Below are 19,240 nucleotides of genomic sequence, written 5' to 3'. Positions count from 1 at the left end.
TCAGTAGCTGATGCTTCGGTCCAATTGCCCAACACTAGAAGCCAGGTTGATAGTGGTAGTCATGTTAGTCTTTGTGACAGCTACGCCAACAGTAACACCACTTGGAAATGTTGATTAACAAATCAGTTGCCCATTGTTCTGAAAGCAAGTACAGTTACAAACCGCCTGATGATCTGTCACAGTGTTGGTTTTGTCCTGTCAAGTCTGTTAGTGGGTCAGGTCTATCTGATTCAAATTCATTTTCTGTTATGGATCGTGAGTGACACCATAAAAAAAACCTTATTGTGGCACAAAGCTGGAGGTCAATTTCCGCCAAGTTTGACAAAAGCCATAACAATCAAACATGAACTCAACATCCAGGCTCAACAGACATGCTGAGAAAAATAAAACTGGAAAATTTTAAGAAAATGATAGGTCAGAGAGATATATTATTGATTATTACTGACTTATAACATGGAAATTACATTTTAGCTTTTATATTGTAAGCATGTTAGCATGCTGATGTTAGCATTTAGCTCAAAGCACCGCTCACTTACACAATCACAACATGAAAGATGAAAAATCTCACATTTATAGTCCTAAAAAGGTGACGTCATAATAATAAGATATATTCTAATTATTTATATAACTCACACACATATGATTAAAACAACTGCAAACTTATGTTTTAAGAAAACATTACTATTCTACAGGATTAAGAAAAAGACAATCTTCCATGGAAACTGACAAAATGCAAATATTAAAGCTGATCTCTTCTTTAAGTGATGTTCTTCTTTGTCTCTTTGTGGAAGACGTTTCCATCAAACTGCTTCCTCCAGCTCAGTTTGATGTCTTCATTTGCTCCTTTGTCCTTCAGCTTCTGTTTGAGCTGAGACACAAAAACACTCGTTTGAATATGACTCACACAGAAAATTCTTCATCAAACACTCTTGATCAATCACAGTTTAACTGCCTTATTGTTTGCATGTTTTTTTGCCGCAAGTCTGCTTTCAATAAAGATTGCATATAGATATTTACTTAGCACATTGGCGTTGTTCTTAGTAGTCAGTGTGGTCAAAAAGAGCAACTGCACCAGAAATTTTAGATAATACAATTGGGAAATACACTGGCCAAAAAAAAATCTTGTACTCATGATGGGAGAGTCAGACCACTGCGCAAAGTCTTCTCCAGCACATCCCAAAGATTCTCAATGGTGTTAAGGTCTGGACTCTGGTGGCCAATCTATGTGTGAAAGTGATGTGTCATGCTCCCTGAACCACTCTTTCACAATTTGAGCCCGATGAATCCTGGCATTGTCATCTTGGAATATGCCCGTGCCATCAGGGAAGAAAAAATCCATTGATGGAATAATCTGGTCATTCAGTATATTCAGATAGTCAGCTGACCTCATTCTTTCTGCACATAATGTTGCTGAACCTAGACCTGACCAACCCTGATACCCTGATGTGCCCATCACTCTGAAACAGGGTAAATCTGGACTCATCAGACCACATGACTTTATTCCATTGCTCCAGAGTCCAATCTTTATGCTCCCTAGCAAATTGAAGCCTTTTTTTCTGATTAGCCTCACTGATTAGTGGTTTTCTACACAGCTGTTCAGTCCCAATCCCTTGAGTTCCCTTCGTATTGTGCGTGTGGAAATGCTCTTACACTCACTATTAATCATAGCCCTGAGTTCTGCTGTTGTTTTTCTACAATTTGATTTCACCAAATGTTTAAGTGATCGTTGATCATGAACAATCAGGATTTTTTTCAGACCACATTTCTTCTTCGAAGACGATGGTTCCCCACTATCCTTCCAGTTTTTAATAATGCGTTGGACAGTTCTTGACCCAATTTTAGTAGTTTCTGCAATCTCCTTAGATTTCTCTGCTTTTCTCTGCTTGATGCCAATGATTTGACCCTTCTCAAACAGACTAACATCTTTTCCACGACCACAGGATGTGTCTTTCGACGTGGTTGTTTAAGAAATGAGAAGCTACTCATTGAATCATTTGGGGTTAAATAACTTGTTGCAAGCTGAAAGATAATCGCCCATGCAGTAATTATCCAATAGGAGGCTCTTACCTATTTGCTTAGTTAAATCCAGGTGGCAACTTTTTTTTGGCCAGGCAGTGTATGTACATTTGTCCTTTTCAGAAAGTTTTCCTGAAACTCCATTAATCCAAGAAGAAGAGAGTTCTTAATACTGAAGCCTTTTTTTCTTATGGAAGTGGAACATGAAATACAGTGGCATGTACAAACCACATTGGTGTCATCTTGTCCAGGGCTGCACCCTAAAACTAAACTATTCAATGCATCTGCAGGAAAGTCCCTGATACGACTCAAACACGTTAGTTGATGAGACCTCACAGTTTGTTTTTAGCTGCCACAAAACAAACTGTGATGGAGGTACAGACTTGATGAAAACAGAGGGCAGAGCACATGGAAGAGTAGTAGCATTTCCTAACTGAGCCGTGTGTAAATTGTTGGGGTTTTTTTAATTCAAAGGTCAAACATTATTTACCTGCCTCAAGATGTCTTCCATCACAGCAGGGTCATTCAGATCCAGAGAGGAGCTTTTCTTCATGAGCCTCACTCTCACCACTTTCTTTGAGACAGGTGCTGGAAAACAAACAGGCTTCATCAGTTACACATTTATCTCATTTTGAATGATTAAATAACTTAGCTATTAGTTAAGGTGAGCAGAACTCTAAATGCTGAGGAAAAGTCTTTCAGTGTTTGTTCTCTTCTCTCCTTTAGCATAGTATAAGCTGGACCCCCTTTACAAAAAGAGAGGAGGTACAGTTACTCATGGCAGCAGCATTCGAAGCAACCCACATCTAACATCTGCTGTTGCATAATTATGTAGCCTAATGTAGGTGCAGTCAGATTCTCTCAGCACTGCAGCTGCACTTCACATCTTTTCTTGACATTTTCCATCATAGTTAAATCATTTTTTAGCTATTCATCTGCAGTCCAGTCCTACAACAACACAAACTCGTCATCTGCTATTGATCCTAACTGTATATTAACTTTCCAAACAAGTTTGCAAACATTATCCATAGTGTGGATGTTAAAACTTATTTTACAACCCAGCAGCAGCACTTATGACATTCCCATCATCCTCAGCTTTACTTGTGTTATTGAGTAAATACATGTTAACCGTTAATATGGGGAACGTTATACCAGCTAAACATCAGCATGTTAGCATTGTCACTGTGAGCATGTTCCACTGTATCTGCAGGTAAAGGAAACTTAAATCTATATTTAAAGGCTGACTGAGTCATGACTTACCACTGTAGCAGATAAATGCTGTCCTGTGATCACAGATCACATCCACCCATTTTCCAGAGCTGCTGAAGTCTGCTACCGCACAGTTCTCCTTGGGCCCATTAGGTTCACCTGTGATCCAGTACCTAAATGAGGAGTTACTTCCATCCGACCACTTCCAGGAGTCTCTGAAAAGGCCGATCCAGACATCTTGTCTTGAAGGTAGCAGCTCCATTATCTTCTGGTTTTCCTCCATGTTTCTCACACTGGCCAGGTCTGTGTGGTTTGCTCTGCAGTAGCTCTGAGCTTCAGTCCATGTCATTGTTTTGCTGATGAAGACAAATGTGACATTTGACCCTGAAAACAGATCATAGATCATTATTGTCTTTAATCTGTTTTATATTAGTTTTATTACATTTTATCATTTGTCTTGTGTGTGTTAGTGTTTCCATCTGTACAAAGAGAAGCAGAAAGTGGGAGAGATAAAGAAACTAAACTGCTGTGTTGTATGGTGTAATTTCACCAGTTAAAATCCTCACCTCTGACATCCATGCAGACTGCTGTACTGAGAACATCACAAGATTTATCAGCCCACTGTCCATCTTTAATCAGTGCGCAGTATTGTCTATTGTCTTTATTGTTTGGTTCTCCAGAGGCCCAGTTCCTGAACTCAGCCTCCTCCTGTGTGTAGAAACTTCTGTCTGACAGCGACCACCTCCAGCTGTTCACATCGTCGTACAGACCTATCCAGGCTAACTGGAAACAAAAATGTGATATTAAGTATTTGGCCTCACTCAACTTTAAAAGTTGCTCAAGTCAAAACATTTACAAAATAATTTTGATTTACACCAACAAAACCTGCACTTGAGTAATTTGAGGTGGCAGCAAATCAGCTGATGGCATCAAAAATGACTTTTGTAAACTGAGCTGTTTCTGTCTAGTTTAGCTTTAACAGCTCTGTCAACCAAAAACACCGATAAACATCTGGTTTCCTGAGGCTCCAGGGACGCAAATCTTCCATTTCTCCCAGTCACTGTAACTGTTAAAGCCTTCTTTATTAAAATTCTTCTGATGCAGGGAGTGCTCAGAGGTCAAAGGTCCGAGCAGGAATGATGATGTTGAGTACATATGGATGCCAGCACATTACATTCATACAGGCTGCATTTAGACCTACCAAAGATCCAAACACAATGTGAGCCAGACTAAACTAACACACTAAATGACCACATACTTACTGTTATATCTTCATTTTAACTGAAGAAAGATGCTTTAACCTGCAGGTGTCAGCGTTTCTTCTCATTTCATATTAGGTACTTTACTCAACATTTTACAGTGTAGATTTTAATTAACAACTCTTTCACATTAATGTGCTCGAGAAATTCTGGGTTGAATTAAGGAGTTGATAACCAGCATCATATGACTGTTGAGCCAGACTGAGGTTGTTAGGTTTTTGTATTACCTCATTTGACATGTTTTCATTTCATATGTGTTGTCAATTTTTTTTTTTTTTTTTTTTTTTGTCATTGTCATGTTTTCATTTTATTTATTGTGTGCTGTGTTATTTTAAACACAGTGAAGTCTGGACTCTGACTTTACTCTGCAGTCATTTACATACTGGATGAAAAGAACATTTCAATATTCCAGTCATTTCACGCACATAGTCCAACTAATGGATAACATCATTTGATGAACTGGTTTGTGTAGCTGTCATGTCTACAATTGTAATTCTACCAGTAACTAAGCTATAACTAAGAGCATTTACTCAAGTACAGTAGTTATGAGGTACTGTACATTTTATTCTAATGTGTTTAACTACATTTCAGAGAAATATTGTATTTACTCTGCTGTGTTTATCTGACAGCTGTAGTTGATAGTTACTTTGCAGGTTCAGATTTTAGAGACAGTAGAAATTATTAACAAATAAAATATGTTTTTTCAAAAGATTAAATTACCCAACAGTTTCTAAAGTAGTTAAACGTGTCTCCATCTTTACCAGATGATTTAGCTGCTTACATGTCAATGCATCAACAATAATAATCAGATATTTAATAATCTAACACCATTTTGTGTTCAGGGTAGTTTGTCTTCTGATACTGAGTATTTCTACACTGTGGTCTTACTACTCCTCCATTCTACCAATGACATTCTGTTATCCAGTTTAGTAATATGTACACTCATGTCTCACATGTTTTACTTTCTGCTGTTGTCCCACATAAAAACCAACCCAGTGGTTATATTCACTAAGAAAGTGGAACATTTGCACCATATTGTTTATTAGAGCCTGATGACAATGACCTGATACAGTCAGTGTGAGGGACTGAACCTTCAGTCACACTGTGTGAGTTTATAATATTTCCCCCTGAAATAAAGGAGAAAGTAATATAAAATGGAAGTAATCAAATAAAGTACATAATTGTCAAAGATGACTTTGAAATGAAAGACACAAAGGTGAACTCACATAGCTGTATGTTGGGTAGATCATTCTGCTCAAATCCACCATGGAGGTCAAGAGGTTCATGTCCTCCATGTTGTCTATAGTGGCCAGGTCTGTGTATTTTTCTCTGCAGTAGCTCTGAGCTTCAGTCATGGTCTTTAGTTCATAAACCAAATGGTACTGATGAGCAGGGAGTGATGAGACAGCACACAGCCCTGTAGTGACAGACATGGATATTGATCAGATTTGGCCTAAAAATTCCTTCTATAAAATAGTTTGACTTTGTAAAATGACATTTCAGTGTATTCAGCTGTGTCATTGTTTTGCAAATAATCATTTTGTAGTCTTTATTAAAGGAAAAAGTATAACTAAAGTGACTCATGATATTAAAACATGAGAGATTAATAAGTAGTCATAGATAATATATTTTAAAACACTTGCCTGATGCAGTTATGATGAGCAGAAGAACTTTTTCCATCGTTGTATGCTCCACTTCTTCTCCTGTACTGACTGTGCTGCTGTTGAGATCACTTCTTTAGTTGTCCACACTTACATCAGTCTCATGCAAAGTGTGTTATGGTTTGGAAGTTTCCACGCTCCTTCTCCTTTAAAGCTCCCTCGTGTGTGTTCCCGTTCATTTCCTGTATATAGTTGTGTGTGTGTGTGTGTGTGTGGTTTTCTGTCTTTTTGCTCTAGTCACTTTTTATCATGTATGTTTTTTGCCCTGCTAACTCCTCATATCCTTTGCCTCAGAGCCAGTGCACCTGTAGCTGCCATTGTTTGCCCTGTCCAGCTTTGTCTGTCTTTTTGGATTGCCTCAACCACCACCATCAAGTAAGAAAGAAATACATGTTTTGGTTAGTAAGGACTTGATAACTGAACAACATCTGGAACACCTACAAGTTTTATCATTAGCCCCTTTTACACAGAGACTGCACAGTATTGGCATTAAGAAGTCCCTTGAATATGCTGCCTCTGGTTGTTTACTCAGAGCCATATGGAGGCAGCCTAATGCCATCCTGGTGTGTGACTTTGAAACAGCACCTCTGTACATTTTATACAGAACAGTGAGGCAGCATTATGGTTCAATTTTCCTGCCTTAAAAAACCTGTGTAAAATGGGCTACTAACAACTGCATGTTTCTTTCCCTTTGTTCCCTTGATTGTAACATAATGCTCTTACCCTGGATAAAAGTCCTGGTGCCCCTTCCTGCTAAGTCAACATAGGGTCTTCGGTGTGTATCACCATGTAAGGCCTATGAATGCAAATACCACTGACCACTGTAACCACTGTATTTACATACAGACTGACCACTGCTCTTTTCCCCAAGGTTTAACTGTCTCTAAGTGCCTGTTTACTTCCTCAGATCCACGCTGTGTGGCAGTAAGCTCACCGTATTCTTGAATACCAGTAATTAGAACACTAAATTTTGGACTAAGGACTTGAGTGGTTTTCCTCGAGACAAGCAGATCAGCCAGCTCTGCTCGGCCATGCTTAACCTGACCTGACGAGCTGTCAGGTCAAGGATTATCCTTTTTTCAAAAGCAATTTTTTTGTTTTGTTCAAATGTGATGGGGCTTCCTTGCTGACCACAGCCACATAAAGTCGAGAAATTCTGTGATGAATTATAATTACTCTTTTTAAGGAAGTGATGTAAACAATTAGCTACCACACCCTCTGTTACAGCCTGCCTCAAGGTTGGACAAAGAACAAGCAGACCCCTCAGGATATTTCAGTAACTAATTTTATTTGACGTAAAGTGACAATGAACAACCTTTTTGCTTTATCATTATGAAGTAAATTTGATTGCACAATGTAAAGCCATTAGATACCATCTCAGATTAGACTGGTTCCTTGTAAACCTCAATTTCACAATGCAATTCTATCCACCACCCGGCATGAATGTTTGCCGAAGAATGAAGTCTTAATTTACGGAACAAAGGAAGTGAGATTCTTAGAAAAAAAGTCAGATATCTGAGGTTAGTCACAATCCTGACTGACTTTTCTGTGCACGTTTGCAAATCTGTCTGCATTACTGCTGACACCACAACAATCCACCGAATTCGCGAATGTGTAGTAGCAGTTTATTTGACTTAGTGACAATAGGTAACATTTTGTTTTAACTTATCATTATGAAGTAAATAATAATTGCACAGTAATGCTGATAGAAACGTGACACCATTGAAGTTCATATTGGTTCCCTGTCAACCTCACTTTCGTCATGCAACTACGCAGCGTGAATTTCCCTGAAAAATGAAGGCTTCATTTACAGCAGAAAGGAAGTGAGACTAAAGTCAGAACTGAAAATATTCAAGGGAGGTCAGAATTGTGGTTTTAAAGTCAGAATTTTCAAAAGTTGTGACTTTTCTCTCAGATTGATTTAATACTGTTCTGAATTTAAACTGATCTGAGAGTGAAATCTGAGATTGTGCTTCTGTGTGAATGAATTTCAGGCAGGTTTCATTAATTTAAGGTTATACTACTTATTAAATAAATGATTAAGTAAACTGACCGTTCACACTGAAGTATACTACCAGTATCCCAGAATGCATTTCACACCAGCCAGCGGCAACAGTGACAAGTGGCTGTGATTTCAGAACAGGCTAAAAACTTGTTTTTCCCAACATGACTGCTTATCTGGCATTTTAGAAAGTTTTTATATTTTTAACGTGAGACTATGACCAAATAAGATTTTTACTTTCCAATCTGCCCAATCTGATCCAACTTTTTCAGAGATTTGGGGCCAACTGGTTTACCTTAGCTCACCAGCTTAGTCCAGGGTCTACGTTTGTAGGCGGTTCCAAACACATCCTTTGATCTCAGAATTCTGACTTTGATGTCAGAACTAAGTGCAATTTAACAAAAGAAGAAACAATCACCCTCGAAATCAACATCCAGACTCAACAGACATGTACGTTGCATTTTACCTTTTCCATTGCAAGCATGTTGATATTAGCATGTTGATATTAGCATGTAGCTCAAAGCACTGCTCACTTATGCAATCACAACATGAAAGATGATAAATCTTACAGTTTACATTCCTACAAGGGGGATATCGGAAAAATAGGATGTGATAATAATTCAAGATAATCACACAAATCACAGAAAGTTAACAGTAAAATATGTTTTTCAACAAAACATTACTATTCTAAAGATAAAGAAAAAGAAAATCTTTCATGGAAACTGACAGAATTCAAACATTAAAGCTCATCTCTTTTCTTAGTGGTTTTCTTCTCAGTCTCCTTTTCCTTGTGGAAGACCTTTCCATCCGACTGCTTCCTCCAGCTCAGTTTGACGTCTCCGTCCACTCCCTTGTCCTTCAGCTTCTGTTTGAGCTGAGACACAAAAACATTTACTTTGTTGAATATCACACAGAAAATTCTTCACCAAACACTTTTGTTCAGTTACATGTTACCTAACTGTAACTGCCTGTTGGCGTGTTTTTTGACACAGGTCTGGTTTTAATGATATAGAGGCGTTTGAATGAAGTTGTTCTCAGTAGTCTGTGAAGTCATATACATTTTTGACTGTTCTCTTTTTAATGAAAATTACAAAGGTCATGAAGAACATTTACACAAGCTCTGCATCAAATAGCCACAAATCAATGGCACAGCCTGCCTGACAATGTGAGGGGCTCCATCTCTATTAGCACAAAACCAGTCTAAAGAGTCTGCTATTAGCTTATGGTCTCCATGACTCGCTTTTATGTGACAAGCATACATTTGTAACGTGTGTAGTTGAAAGCCCAATAAGAAGCTAAAGTAAATACAATTTTAGAAAATTAAAAATGTCAAACATTATTTACCTCCCTCAAGATGTCTTCCATCACAGCAGGGTCATTCAGATCCAGAGAGGAGCTTTTCTTCATGAGCCTCACTCTCACCACTTTCTTTGAGACAGGTGCTGAAAAACAAACAGGCTTCATCAGTTAAATCCTTACAAATATCACATTTAGAATAAATGTGATACTTTTTTACATCGGCTCTATATGTGAGTGTCCTATGGCGCAAGAAAACCTTAGCTTAGCTTAGCTTAGCATGGACTTCTACGGTTGCTCTTGCATCATTGAAACCAGGGCTGTAGTCAAACTTTTGTTTTGTTTTGTTTTGTTTTGTTTTGTTGCGTAGCGTTGCGTTGCGTAGCGTTGCGTAGGGAGGTGCCTAACTTAGTGAAATGACCAGGAAGTATCTAAGTGGCAGCCATGATAAGAGCTGGTCACATTCTGTATATGCTAAGTAAAGGTGCTTCATCATCAACCCATCATCTGCTGCTGAACCCTACTGCGTATTAACTTTCCAAACAAGTTCATGGATATTATCAATAGTATGGATGATGAAACTTATTTTACAACCCAGTCTCACAGCAGTTTGTGAAACAGTCAGGAAAGTTAATGTATTTTTTCATGTATATGGACACAAACTTTCCATCATTTGTCATGACACACAGAATTTTATTGACCCAAAACTTTCCACTGTATCTGCAGGTAAAGGAAACCTAAACCTACATCTAAAGGCTGGCTGAGTCATGACTTACGACTGTAGCAGATAAATCCTGTCCTGTGATCACAGGGCCAGTCCTCCCATTTTCCATGATAGCCGAAGTATGCTGCCACACAGTTCTCCTTGTTCCCATTAGGTTGACCCACATTCCAGTACCTAAATGAGGAGTTACTTCCATCCGACCACTTCCAGGAGTCTCTGAAAAGGCCGATCCAGACATCTTGTCCTGAAGGTAGCAGCTCTGTTACCCTCTGGTTTTCCTCCATGTTTCTCACACTGGCCAGGTCTGTGTGGTTTGCTCTGCAGTAGCTCTGAGCTTCAGTCCATGTCATGAAATTGTTGATGAAGACAAATGTGACATTTGACCCTGAAAACAGATCATAGTGAAGAGCTGAGCAGCAGTAACATAACCATAAGCATTAGTAGTGTGTAGTATAGTGTTAGTGTTTCCATCTGTACTGTCAGCTTGTTGCTCATCTGTAAAGTACTTTGAATTGGACCAACCTAGAAAAAGGTGCTGTACAAATAAAGTCTGATTGATTGATTGAACTGTGAGCCCAAATAAGGAAAACACAGAGACAAAGAGAAGCAGAAAGTGGGAGAGATAAAGAAACTAAACTGCTGTGTTGTATGGTGTAATTTCACCAGTTAAAATCCTCACCTCTGACATCCATGCAGACTGCTGTACGGTAGAAATCACAAAAAACATCATTCCACTGTCCATCATTGGTGATCCATGCACAGTGTTCTCTACTATTTTCATTGTCTGGTTCGTAGTTGTACCAGTTCCTGAACTCAGCCTCCTCCTGTGTGTAGAAACTTCTGTCTGACAGCGACCACCTCCAGCTGTTCACATCGTCGTACAGACCTATCCAGGCTAACTGGAAACAACACGTTTTCTTTAGTCTCAAATGTGATATAAAGTATTTGACCTCTGTAAAGTTGCTGAAGGCAAAATTTTTCACAAAATCATTTCTGTTTACACTCTTCATGCTGCTCAGTCTCACTCCATTTACACCTGTTATTAAAATGTGATCTGTTTCCAGACAATTAATGATCTGACTTTGCATTTGTATTTACACCTGGTAATAATCTTTCATTGAAATCAGATCTTTGACCTCTGGAACAACATGATCATGAGTAATTTGAGGTGGTGTCTAATCAGCTGATGGCATCAAACTTATCTTTGTAAACTGAGCTGTTTCTGTAGGAACTGTCCAGTTTATCTTAAACAGCTCTGTTGCCTCAAAACACCAATAAACATCTGGTTTCCTGAGGCTCTAGGGACGTGAATCTTTATATTCTACCAGTCACTGTAACTGTTAGAACCTTCTGTCTTTACATTTTCATCAGTTTGAGTGACTTCTGATGAAGGGTGTGCTCAGAGGTCAGAGGTCAGAGCAGGAATAATGATGTTATGTAGGTATGGATTGCATTTACACTGACATAAGATCCTAACACACTGTGAGCCAGGCTTCCTCCAGCAGTGGTCAGACAGATCGGATCCAAACACATTTACAACTCGCATTAACATGTTTTTCCTGATCTGGATAAGGTGTCTGGATACAGATCACATTTTAATCCCAGGTGTAAACAGGGGCTCTGATCCTCCAACACTTCTTTACAGTATCTTATAATTGCTTTGGTTCAGTTTTGGCCTCAAGGTTTCTCTGCTCTGATCAGTTCCTGTGTGATATACATGTGTTCTCTTTTCTAATTTTTCTTATTTTATTTATTGTATGCTGTCTTACTTTAAACACAGACAGTGAAGTCTAGACTCTGACTTTACACTGCAGCCATTTACATATTGGATGAAATGAACATTTAAATATTCAAAACATTTGTTTTTCATAAAGAACTCAGACATTTGAAATGTGACAAGGAGCCTGAACCAGACTCTGTTTTTCCATAAGAAGTCATAAACCAATAACCATTTGGAACCACTGGTTTAATCTTAACAACTTTTATAAGCTTATTGTAAGTTTTTAATCTAAAATCTTTAATTTGTGAAGTGACTAGTAACTACATTCGTCAGATAACCCAACCGGTTGAGGCAGATGGCCGCCCACCCTGAGTCCGGTTCTGCTCAAGGTTTCTGCCTCTTAAAAGGAAGTTTTTCCTTACCACATTCGCAGAATACTTGCTCATGGTGGGATTTGTTGGGTCTCCCTATGTAAATACGTATTTTAAAGAGCATGGTCTAGACCTGCTCTATATGAAAAGTGCCTTGAGATGACTTTTGTTGTGATATGGTGCTATATAAATAAAACTGAATTGAATAGATAAATGTTGCTCAGTAAAAAGTACAATATTTCCCTCTGAAATGTCATGGAGTACAAGTGGAAAGTAGCAGAAAGTTGTCAAAGATGACTTTGATATGAAAGAGACAAAAGTGAACTCACATAGCTGAATGTTGGGTAGATCATTCTGTTTAAATCCACCATGGAGTTCAAGAGGTTCACGTCCTCCATGTTGTCTATAGTGGCCAGGTCTGTGTAGTTTTCTCTGCAGTAGCTCTGAGCTTCAGTCATGTTCATTTGTTCATAAACAAAATGGTACTGATGAGCAGGGAGTGATGAGACAGCACACAGCCCTGTAGTGACAGACATGGATATTGATCAGATTTGGGCTAAAAATTCCTTCTATAAAATAGTTTGACTTTGTAAAATGACATTTCAGTGTATTCAGCTGTGTCATTGTTTTGGTGGTTAAAGCTCTTCTAATATGGACGTCATGCTTTATTTGTATAAATAAAACAATAATGTTTAGTTCTCAAAATGTTGAGAAACATGAGAAATTAATAATTCTAAAAAAAAAAAAAAACCCATAAAAAATAACACTTGCCTGCTGCAGCTGTGATGATCAGAAGAACCTTTTCCATCGTTGTTCCACCTCTGTCTCCTTTACTCTGTGACTGTGGAGCTGTTGAATTCACTTTTTAAGTTATCTTCACTTTCATCAGCTTCATGCAAAGTGTTCTATAAAAACAGTTATTTGCCTGTCTCTTTAGTTTCATACTGACTGATCTGTATGACTGATACTGTAGTGAATAAGCTGTCAGTGTTAACCTACTTTAAAAAAACATGATATTGTACACACACATACTATTAGTAGGACGCTGGCCACTGGATGATGACACCCAGTCCCCCAATCTGAACTGTCCCCAGACCCACCGTGAGGGAGCTAATTCTTTGTGGGGCCTCTTCTATACTTTAACTGTTTTCTTTCCTCCCCATATTTCAAACATATTGCAAAGGTTCAAAGGGGATTTGTGGATTATGTTGACCAGTCATTTCTTCCCCTTCACCAGTCAGCACACAACCTCAATCTATGGTGGACCTGCAGGAGTTCAACTGCAGTGTACAAGAGAACATTTCAAATATCCACATCCTCTTCCCATCCAGAATGAATATATTCTTGATATCTGCAATGTAATTCTTACTAGCACAAACTTCCATTCCAGATATCAGCAATCCAGTTGTGACTAGTTTCACTCCACCCTCCCCTCACTCAAGAGCAAGACCCCTAGATCCTTAAACTCTTTCACTTGGGGCAGAAACTCTCCCCTCACCTGGAGGGAACAATCCACCATTTTCAGGCTGAGAACCATGGCCTCAGACTTGAAGATGCCGACCCTCATCCTGACTGCTTCACACTTGGCTGCAAACCAGTCCAATGTGTGCTGAAGATCATGGTCTGATGAAGCCAACAGAACCACATCATCTGCAAAGATGCAGAGATGCGAGTCTAAGGTCCTCAAACCTTAAACTCTCCTCATCTTGATTGAGATCCTGTCCATGAATATAACAAACAAAATTGTCCAACACCCACTGAAAACGTGTGAACTGGTCTGACTCGCATCAGCGGCCCTGGTACCCCATACTCCCGCAGTACACCCCACCTGGGGGATACGTTCATAACCCTTCTTCAGGTCCACAAAGCACATGTAGACCAGTTTCCCATCTTTTTTGGTACCAACTGGCAACATATGTTGCATACTGCCTTAATCTGGTCTTCGGACTACTCCCATATAATTGATGTGGTGTGACATTCCTTGTAAGCAATTTCCTGTTTGGAGGATAAAGTGAGTTCATCACTCTCACTTTTGTGCCTCTCACCAGATCTACTCATGTTTCTTACTTGTCCATAATTTTCTGTATCACTGGTAAGTCCAACAATTCTTTGGGACAGGAAATGGGTATCTGTACTATACTTTGACAAGCAAGCCAAAAACTGCTGGTTGTGATAACTCTGGTATTTTTGAATGTTTATTTTCCCATGTTTTTGGTCGCAGATGATTGGTTGGAACAAAAATCATTGGAATCGATGCAGTACTGATCAAGTACAGTAAACAGCTGCTGCAATGTAATCCAATGGGCAATTGTCCATGTCCATGTACATCCACCAGAGTGCTTGATTTTACTACTGACAGGCTCAGATTGTTATTATAAGTGTCTGACAACATTATGAATAGGATTCCTACAGAGATAGGGTTTTCTGTGTTTCTGCAGATGAAGACTCCTCCAGACAGGAGTCAGTTGACCTTTACAAATTTGCTGAACATTACAAAATTTAAATGTGAAATAAATAAATAATGCTCTCAAACTAAAAGACTGAGAGAACTCCATAATAACTAGCATAACAAACTCAACACAAGCCAATCAGTCAACTCTGCCATACTTGCACTGAACAGGTTGTTAGGTCAAGATTTATTCTATTTCCTTACCAATTTTCTTGTTCTTGTTTTGTTCGGTGATGGGGGTCTTTCCTGACCACAGTCACATAAAGTCAAGAAACTCTGATGGATTCTTATTATTCCCTTTAAGGTGATGTGTACATTTAGCTACTATACCTACTGGTACAAACTGTCTCAAAGTTGGACAAAAAGCATGGAGACCCCTCAGTATATTGTACAGAGTAGTTTATTTGACTTACAGTTACAATAGGTAACATTTTGTTTTAACTTATCATCATGAAGTAAATAATGATTGTACAATCTGAGATTGTGCTTCTGTGTGAATGAATTTCAGGCAGGTTTCATTAATTTAAGGTTATACTACTTATTAAATAAATGATTAAGTAAACTGACCGTTCACACTGAAGTATACTACCAGTATCCCAGAATGCATTTCACACCAGCCGGCGGCAACAGTGACAAGTGGCTGTGATTTCAGAACAGGCTAAAAACTTGTTTTTCCCAACATGACTGCTTATCTGGCATTTTAGAAAGTTTTTATATTTTTAACGTGAGACTATGACCAAATAAGATTTTTACTTTCCAATCTGTCCAAACTAATCCAACTTTTTCAGAGATTTGGGGCCAACTGGTTTACCTTAGCTCACCAGCTTAGTCCAGGGTCTACGTTTGTAGGCGGTTCCAAACACATCCTTTGATCTCAGAATTCTGACTTTGATGTCAGAACTAAGTGCAATTTAACAAAAGAAGAAACAATCACCCTCGAAATCAACATCCAGACTCAACAGACATGTACGTTGCATTTTACCTTTTCCATTGCAAGCATGTTAGCATGTTGATATTAGCATGTAGCTCAAAGCACTGCTCACTTATGCAATCACAACATGAAAGATGATAAATCTTACAGTTTACATTCCTACAAGGGGGATATCGGAAAAATAGGATGTGATAATAATTCAAGATAATCACACAAATCACAGAAAGTTAACAGTAAAATATGTTTTTCAACAAAACATTACTATTCTAAAGATAAAGAAAAAGAAAATCTTTCATGGAAACTGACAGAATTCAAACATTAAAGCTCATCTCTTTTCTTAGTGGTTTTCTTCTCAGTCTCCTTTTCCTTGTGGAAGACCTTTCCATCCGACTGCTTCCTCCAGCTCAGTTTGACGTCTCCGTCCACTCCCTTGTCCTTCAGCTTCTGTTTGAGCTGAGACACAAAAACATTTACTTTGTTGAATATCACACAGAAAATTCTTCACCAAACACTTTTGTTCAGTTACATGTTACCTAACTGTAACTGCCTGTTGGCGTGTTTTTTGACACAGGTCTGGTTTTAATGATATAGAGGCGTTTGAATGAAGTTGTTCTCAGTAGTCTGTGAAGTCATATACATTTTTGACTGTTCTCTTTTTAATGAAAATTACAAAGGTCATGAAGAACATTTACACAAGCTCTGCATCAAATAGCCACAAATCAATGGCACAGCCTGCCTGACAATGTGAGGGGCTCCATCTCTATTAGCACTTCAGTCAATCATACATTTGCGATGTGCTGTTGTATATATATTTGTATTGTGTGTCTTCTGTGTTCTTTCTGTATAACTTTGTATGTTATTGTATCATTTCTTTGCTCTGAGACTGCCACAGGACTAGAGGTCGATTATTGTTTACCTCCCTCAAGATGTCTTCCATCACAGCAGGGTCATTCAGATCCAGAGAGGAGCTTTTCTTCATGAGCCTCACTCTCACCACTTTCTTTGAGACAGGTGCTGAAAAACAAACAGGCTTCATCAGTTACAGTTTCTAGTTGGATAATAATGACATTCTTACAGATATTACATCATAAATAATCAATGGAAACCTAAATCTACATTTAAAGACTGACTGAGTCATGACTTACGACTGTAGCAGATAAATGCTCTCCTCTGACCACAGTGCTGGTCCTCCCATTTTCCAGAGTTGTTGAAGTTTGCTGCCACACAGTTCTCTGTGCCCCCATTAGGTTCACCTGTGTTCCAGTACCTAAATGAGGAGTTACTTCCATCCGACCACTTCCAGGAGTCTCTGAAAAGGCCGATCCACACTTCTGGTGTTGAAGATATCACCTGTGTTACCCTCTGGTTTTCCACCGTGTTTCTCACACTGGCCAGGTCTGTGTGGTTTGCTCTGCAGTAGCTCTGAGCTTCAGTCCATGTCATTGTTTTGTTGATGAAGACAAATGTGACATTTGACCCTGAAAACAGATCATAGTGAAGAGCTGAGCAGCAGTAACATAACCATAAGCATTAGTAGTGTGTAGTATAGTGTTAGTGTTTCCATCTGTACTGTCAGCTTGTTGCTCATCTGTAAAGTACTTTGAATTGGACCAACCTAGAAAAAGGTGCTGTACAAATAAAGTCTGATTGATTGATTGAACTGTGAGCCCAAATAAGGAAAACACAGAGACAAAGAGAAGCAGAAAGTGGGAGAGATAAAGAAACTAAACTGCTGTGTTGTATGGTGTAATTTCACCAGTTAAAATCCTCACCTCTGACATCCATGCAGACTGCTGTACTGAGAACATCACAAGGTACATCACTCCACTGTCCAGTATAGGTGATCTGTGCACAGTTTTCTCTACTATTGTCATTGCTTGGTTCCCAATAGTACCAGTTCCTGAACTCAGCCTCCTCCTGTGTGTAGAAACTTCTGTCTGACAGCGACCACCTCCAGCTGTTCACATCGTCGTACAGACCTATCCAGGCTAACTGGAAACAATATTTTTTCTTGAGTTGCAAATGTAACAAAGTGTTTGACTTCTGTAAAGTTGCTCAGGGTAAAATTTTTACGAAACAATTTCTATTTTCAATTCTCATTATCCTCTTTTGAGAGATCAGACCAGGCTTCCTCCAGCAGTGGTCAGACAGATCTGATCCAAACACATTTACAACTCGCATTAACATGTTTTTCCTGATCTGGATAAGGTGTCTGGATACAGATCACATTTTAATCCCAGGTGTAAACAGGGGCTCTGATCCTCCAACACTTCTTTACAGTATCTTATAATTGCTTTGGTTCAGTTTTGGCCTCAAGGTTTCTCTGCTCTGATCAGTTCCTGTGTGATGTACATGTGTTCTCTTTTCTAATTTTTCTTATTTTATTTATTGTATGCTGTCTTACTTTAAACACAGACAGTGAAGTCTAGACTCTGACTTTACACTGCAGCCATTTACATATTGCATACTACTATGCAATGATGTTCATTTCATGAAGAGCTCAGACATTTGAAATGTGACAAGGAGCTTAACAAGACTTTTATAAGCTTATTGTAGGTTTTTAATCTAAAATTTTAATTTGAGACTAGTAACTACCTCTGTCAGATAAATGTTGCTCAGTAAAAAGTACAATATTTCCCTCTGAAATGTCATGGAGTAGAAGTGGAAAGTAGCAGAAAACGGAACAAATCAAATTATCTACACATACCTCAGAATGTTACTGTCACCTGTCAGTTACATAATTTTCAAAGATGGTTTTGAAATGAAAGAGACAAAGGTGAACTCACATAGCTGTATGTTGGGTAGATCATTCTGTTTAAATCCACCATGGAGGTCAAGAGGTTCACATCCTCCATGTTGTCTATAGTGACCAGGTCTGTGTAGTTTTCTCTGCAGTAGCTCTGAGCTTCAGTCATGTTCATTTGTTCATAAACAAAATGGTACTGATGAGCAGGGAGTGATGAGACAGCACACAGCCCTGTAGTGACAGACATGGATATTGATCAGATTTGGGATAAAAATTCCTCCTATACAATAGTTTGACTTTGTAAAATGACATTTCAGTGTATTCAGCTGTGCCATTGTTTTGGTGGTTAAAGCTCTTCTAATATGGACGTCATAAACATAAAATAACTTCGTAATGCAAATTATTATTTTGTATTGTGTTAGATTTTACATTAATTCAAATAAAACCTTTGTATAAGCAATAACGTTTAATGTTCTCAAAATGTTGAGAAACATGGGATTAATAATTCTAAAAAACATTTAAAGAAAACACTTGCCTGCTGCAGCTGTGATGATCAGAAGAACCTTTTCCATGGTTGTTCCACCTCTGTCTCCTTTACTCTGTGACTGTGGAGCTGTTGAATTCACTTTTTAAGTTATCTTCACTTTCATCAGCTTCATGCAAAGTATTTCATGGAAACAGTTAGTTGCCTGACTAGGCGTTAAAATGTCACACTGAGTGATTTATTACGATGACTGATACTATAGTGAACAGGCTGTCAGGTCATGCGTTATCCTATTTTTAAAGACATTTTGAAATCTATCTATCCACTGCTTGGTAAGGCGAATATCTAATCAGCCAATCACATGGCAGCAAC

General features: G+C 38.6%; 3 protein-coding genes across 3 annotated transcripts; all 3 read right to left on the bottom strand.

Moving 5' to 3' along the window:
• Window positions 1-757: 757 nt before the first annotated feature.
• On the bottom strand, window positions 758-3,600 carry LOC127139679 (C-type lectin lectoxin-Phi1-like). Its single transcript, XM_051067901.1, has 3 exons — window positions 3,277-3,600; window positions 2,507-2,604; window positions 758-868 (listed from the first exon to the last, which is right to left on the bottom strand). Exons 1-3 carry the CDS (start codon window positions 3,572-3,574, stop codon window positions 758-760), a joined length of 507 nt encoding a protein of 168 aa, XP_050923858.1. The 5' UTR covers window positions 3,575-3,600.
• Window positions 3,601-8,126: 4,526 nt separating this feature from the next.
• On the bottom strand, window positions 8,127-18,956 carry LOC108892088 (layilin-like). Its single transcript, XM_051067900.1, has 5 exons — window positions 18,920-18,956; window positions 18,425-18,615; window positions 16,784-17,099; window positions 9,492-9,589; window positions 8,127-9,021 (listed from the first exon to the last, which is right to left on the bottom strand). The coding sequence occupies exons 1-5, from the start codon at window positions 18,954-18,956 to the stop codon at window positions 8,887-8,889; spliced, it is 777 nt and encodes a 258-aa protein (XP_050923857.1). The 3' UTR covers window positions 8,127-8,886.
• On the bottom strand, window positions 10,371-12,775 carry LOC108892089 (L-selectin-like). Its single transcript, XM_018689528.2, has 2 exons — window positions 12,588-12,775; window positions 10,371-11,066 (listed from the first exon to the last, which is right to left on the bottom strand). Exons 1-2 carry the CDS (start codon window positions 12,720-12,722, stop codon window positions 10,827-10,829), a joined length of 375 nt encoding a protein of 124 aa, XP_018545044.2. The 5' UTR covers window positions 12,723-12,775; the 3' UTR covers window positions 10,371-10,826.
• Window positions 18,957-19,240: the final 284 nt, after the last annotated feature.

This window comes from Lates calcarifer, unplaced genomic scaffold, assembly GCF_001640805.2.
Source record: "Lates calcarifer isolate ASB-BC8 unplaced genomic scaffold, TLL_Latcal_v3 _unitig_2083_quiver_1274, whole genome shotgun sequence".
Classification (NCBI taxonomy): Eukaryota; Metazoa; Chordata; class Actinopteri; family Centropomidae; genus Lates; species Lates calcarifer.
The sequence above is the reverse complement of the archived record's forward strand: the minus strand, read 5'-3'. Positions and strand labels throughout refer to the sequence as shown.

Bases quoted from the DNA above. Each gene is read 5' to 3' on its own strand.
- LOC127139679 (XM_051067901.1), bottom strand. From the start codon at position 3,574: ATGACATGGACTGAAGCTCAGAGCTACTGCAGAGCAAACCACACAGAC. The intron at 2,605-3,276 runs GTAAGTCATGAC...TTTGTTTTCCAG, and splicing joins AGCATTTATCTGCTACAGTG to CACCTGTCTCAAAGAAAGTG. The intron at 869-2,506 runs GTAAATAATGTT...TTTGTGTCTCAG, and splicing joins TGGAAGACATCTTGAGGCAG to CTCAAACAGAAGCTGAAGGA.
- LOC108892089 (XM_018689528.2), bottom strand. From the start codon at position 12,722: ATGAACATGACTGAAGCTCAGAGCTACTGCAGAGAAAACTACACAGAC. The intron at 11,067-12,587 runs GTGAGTTCACTT...TGTTGTTTCCAG, and splicing joins TCTACCCAACATTCAGCTAT to TTAGCCTGGATAGGTCTGTA.
- LOC108892088 (XM_051067900.1), bottom strand. From the start codon at position 18,956: ATGGAAAAGGTTCTTCTGATCATCACAGCTGCAGCAG. The intron at 17,100-18,424 runs GTGAGTTCACCT...AATGTCACATTT, and splicing joins TCTACCCAACATACAGCTAT to GTCTTCATCAACAAAACAAT. The intron at 9,590-16,783 runs GTAAGTCATGAC...TTTGTTTTTCAG, and splicing joins AGCATTTATCTGCTACAGTC to CACCTGTCTCAAAGAAAGTG.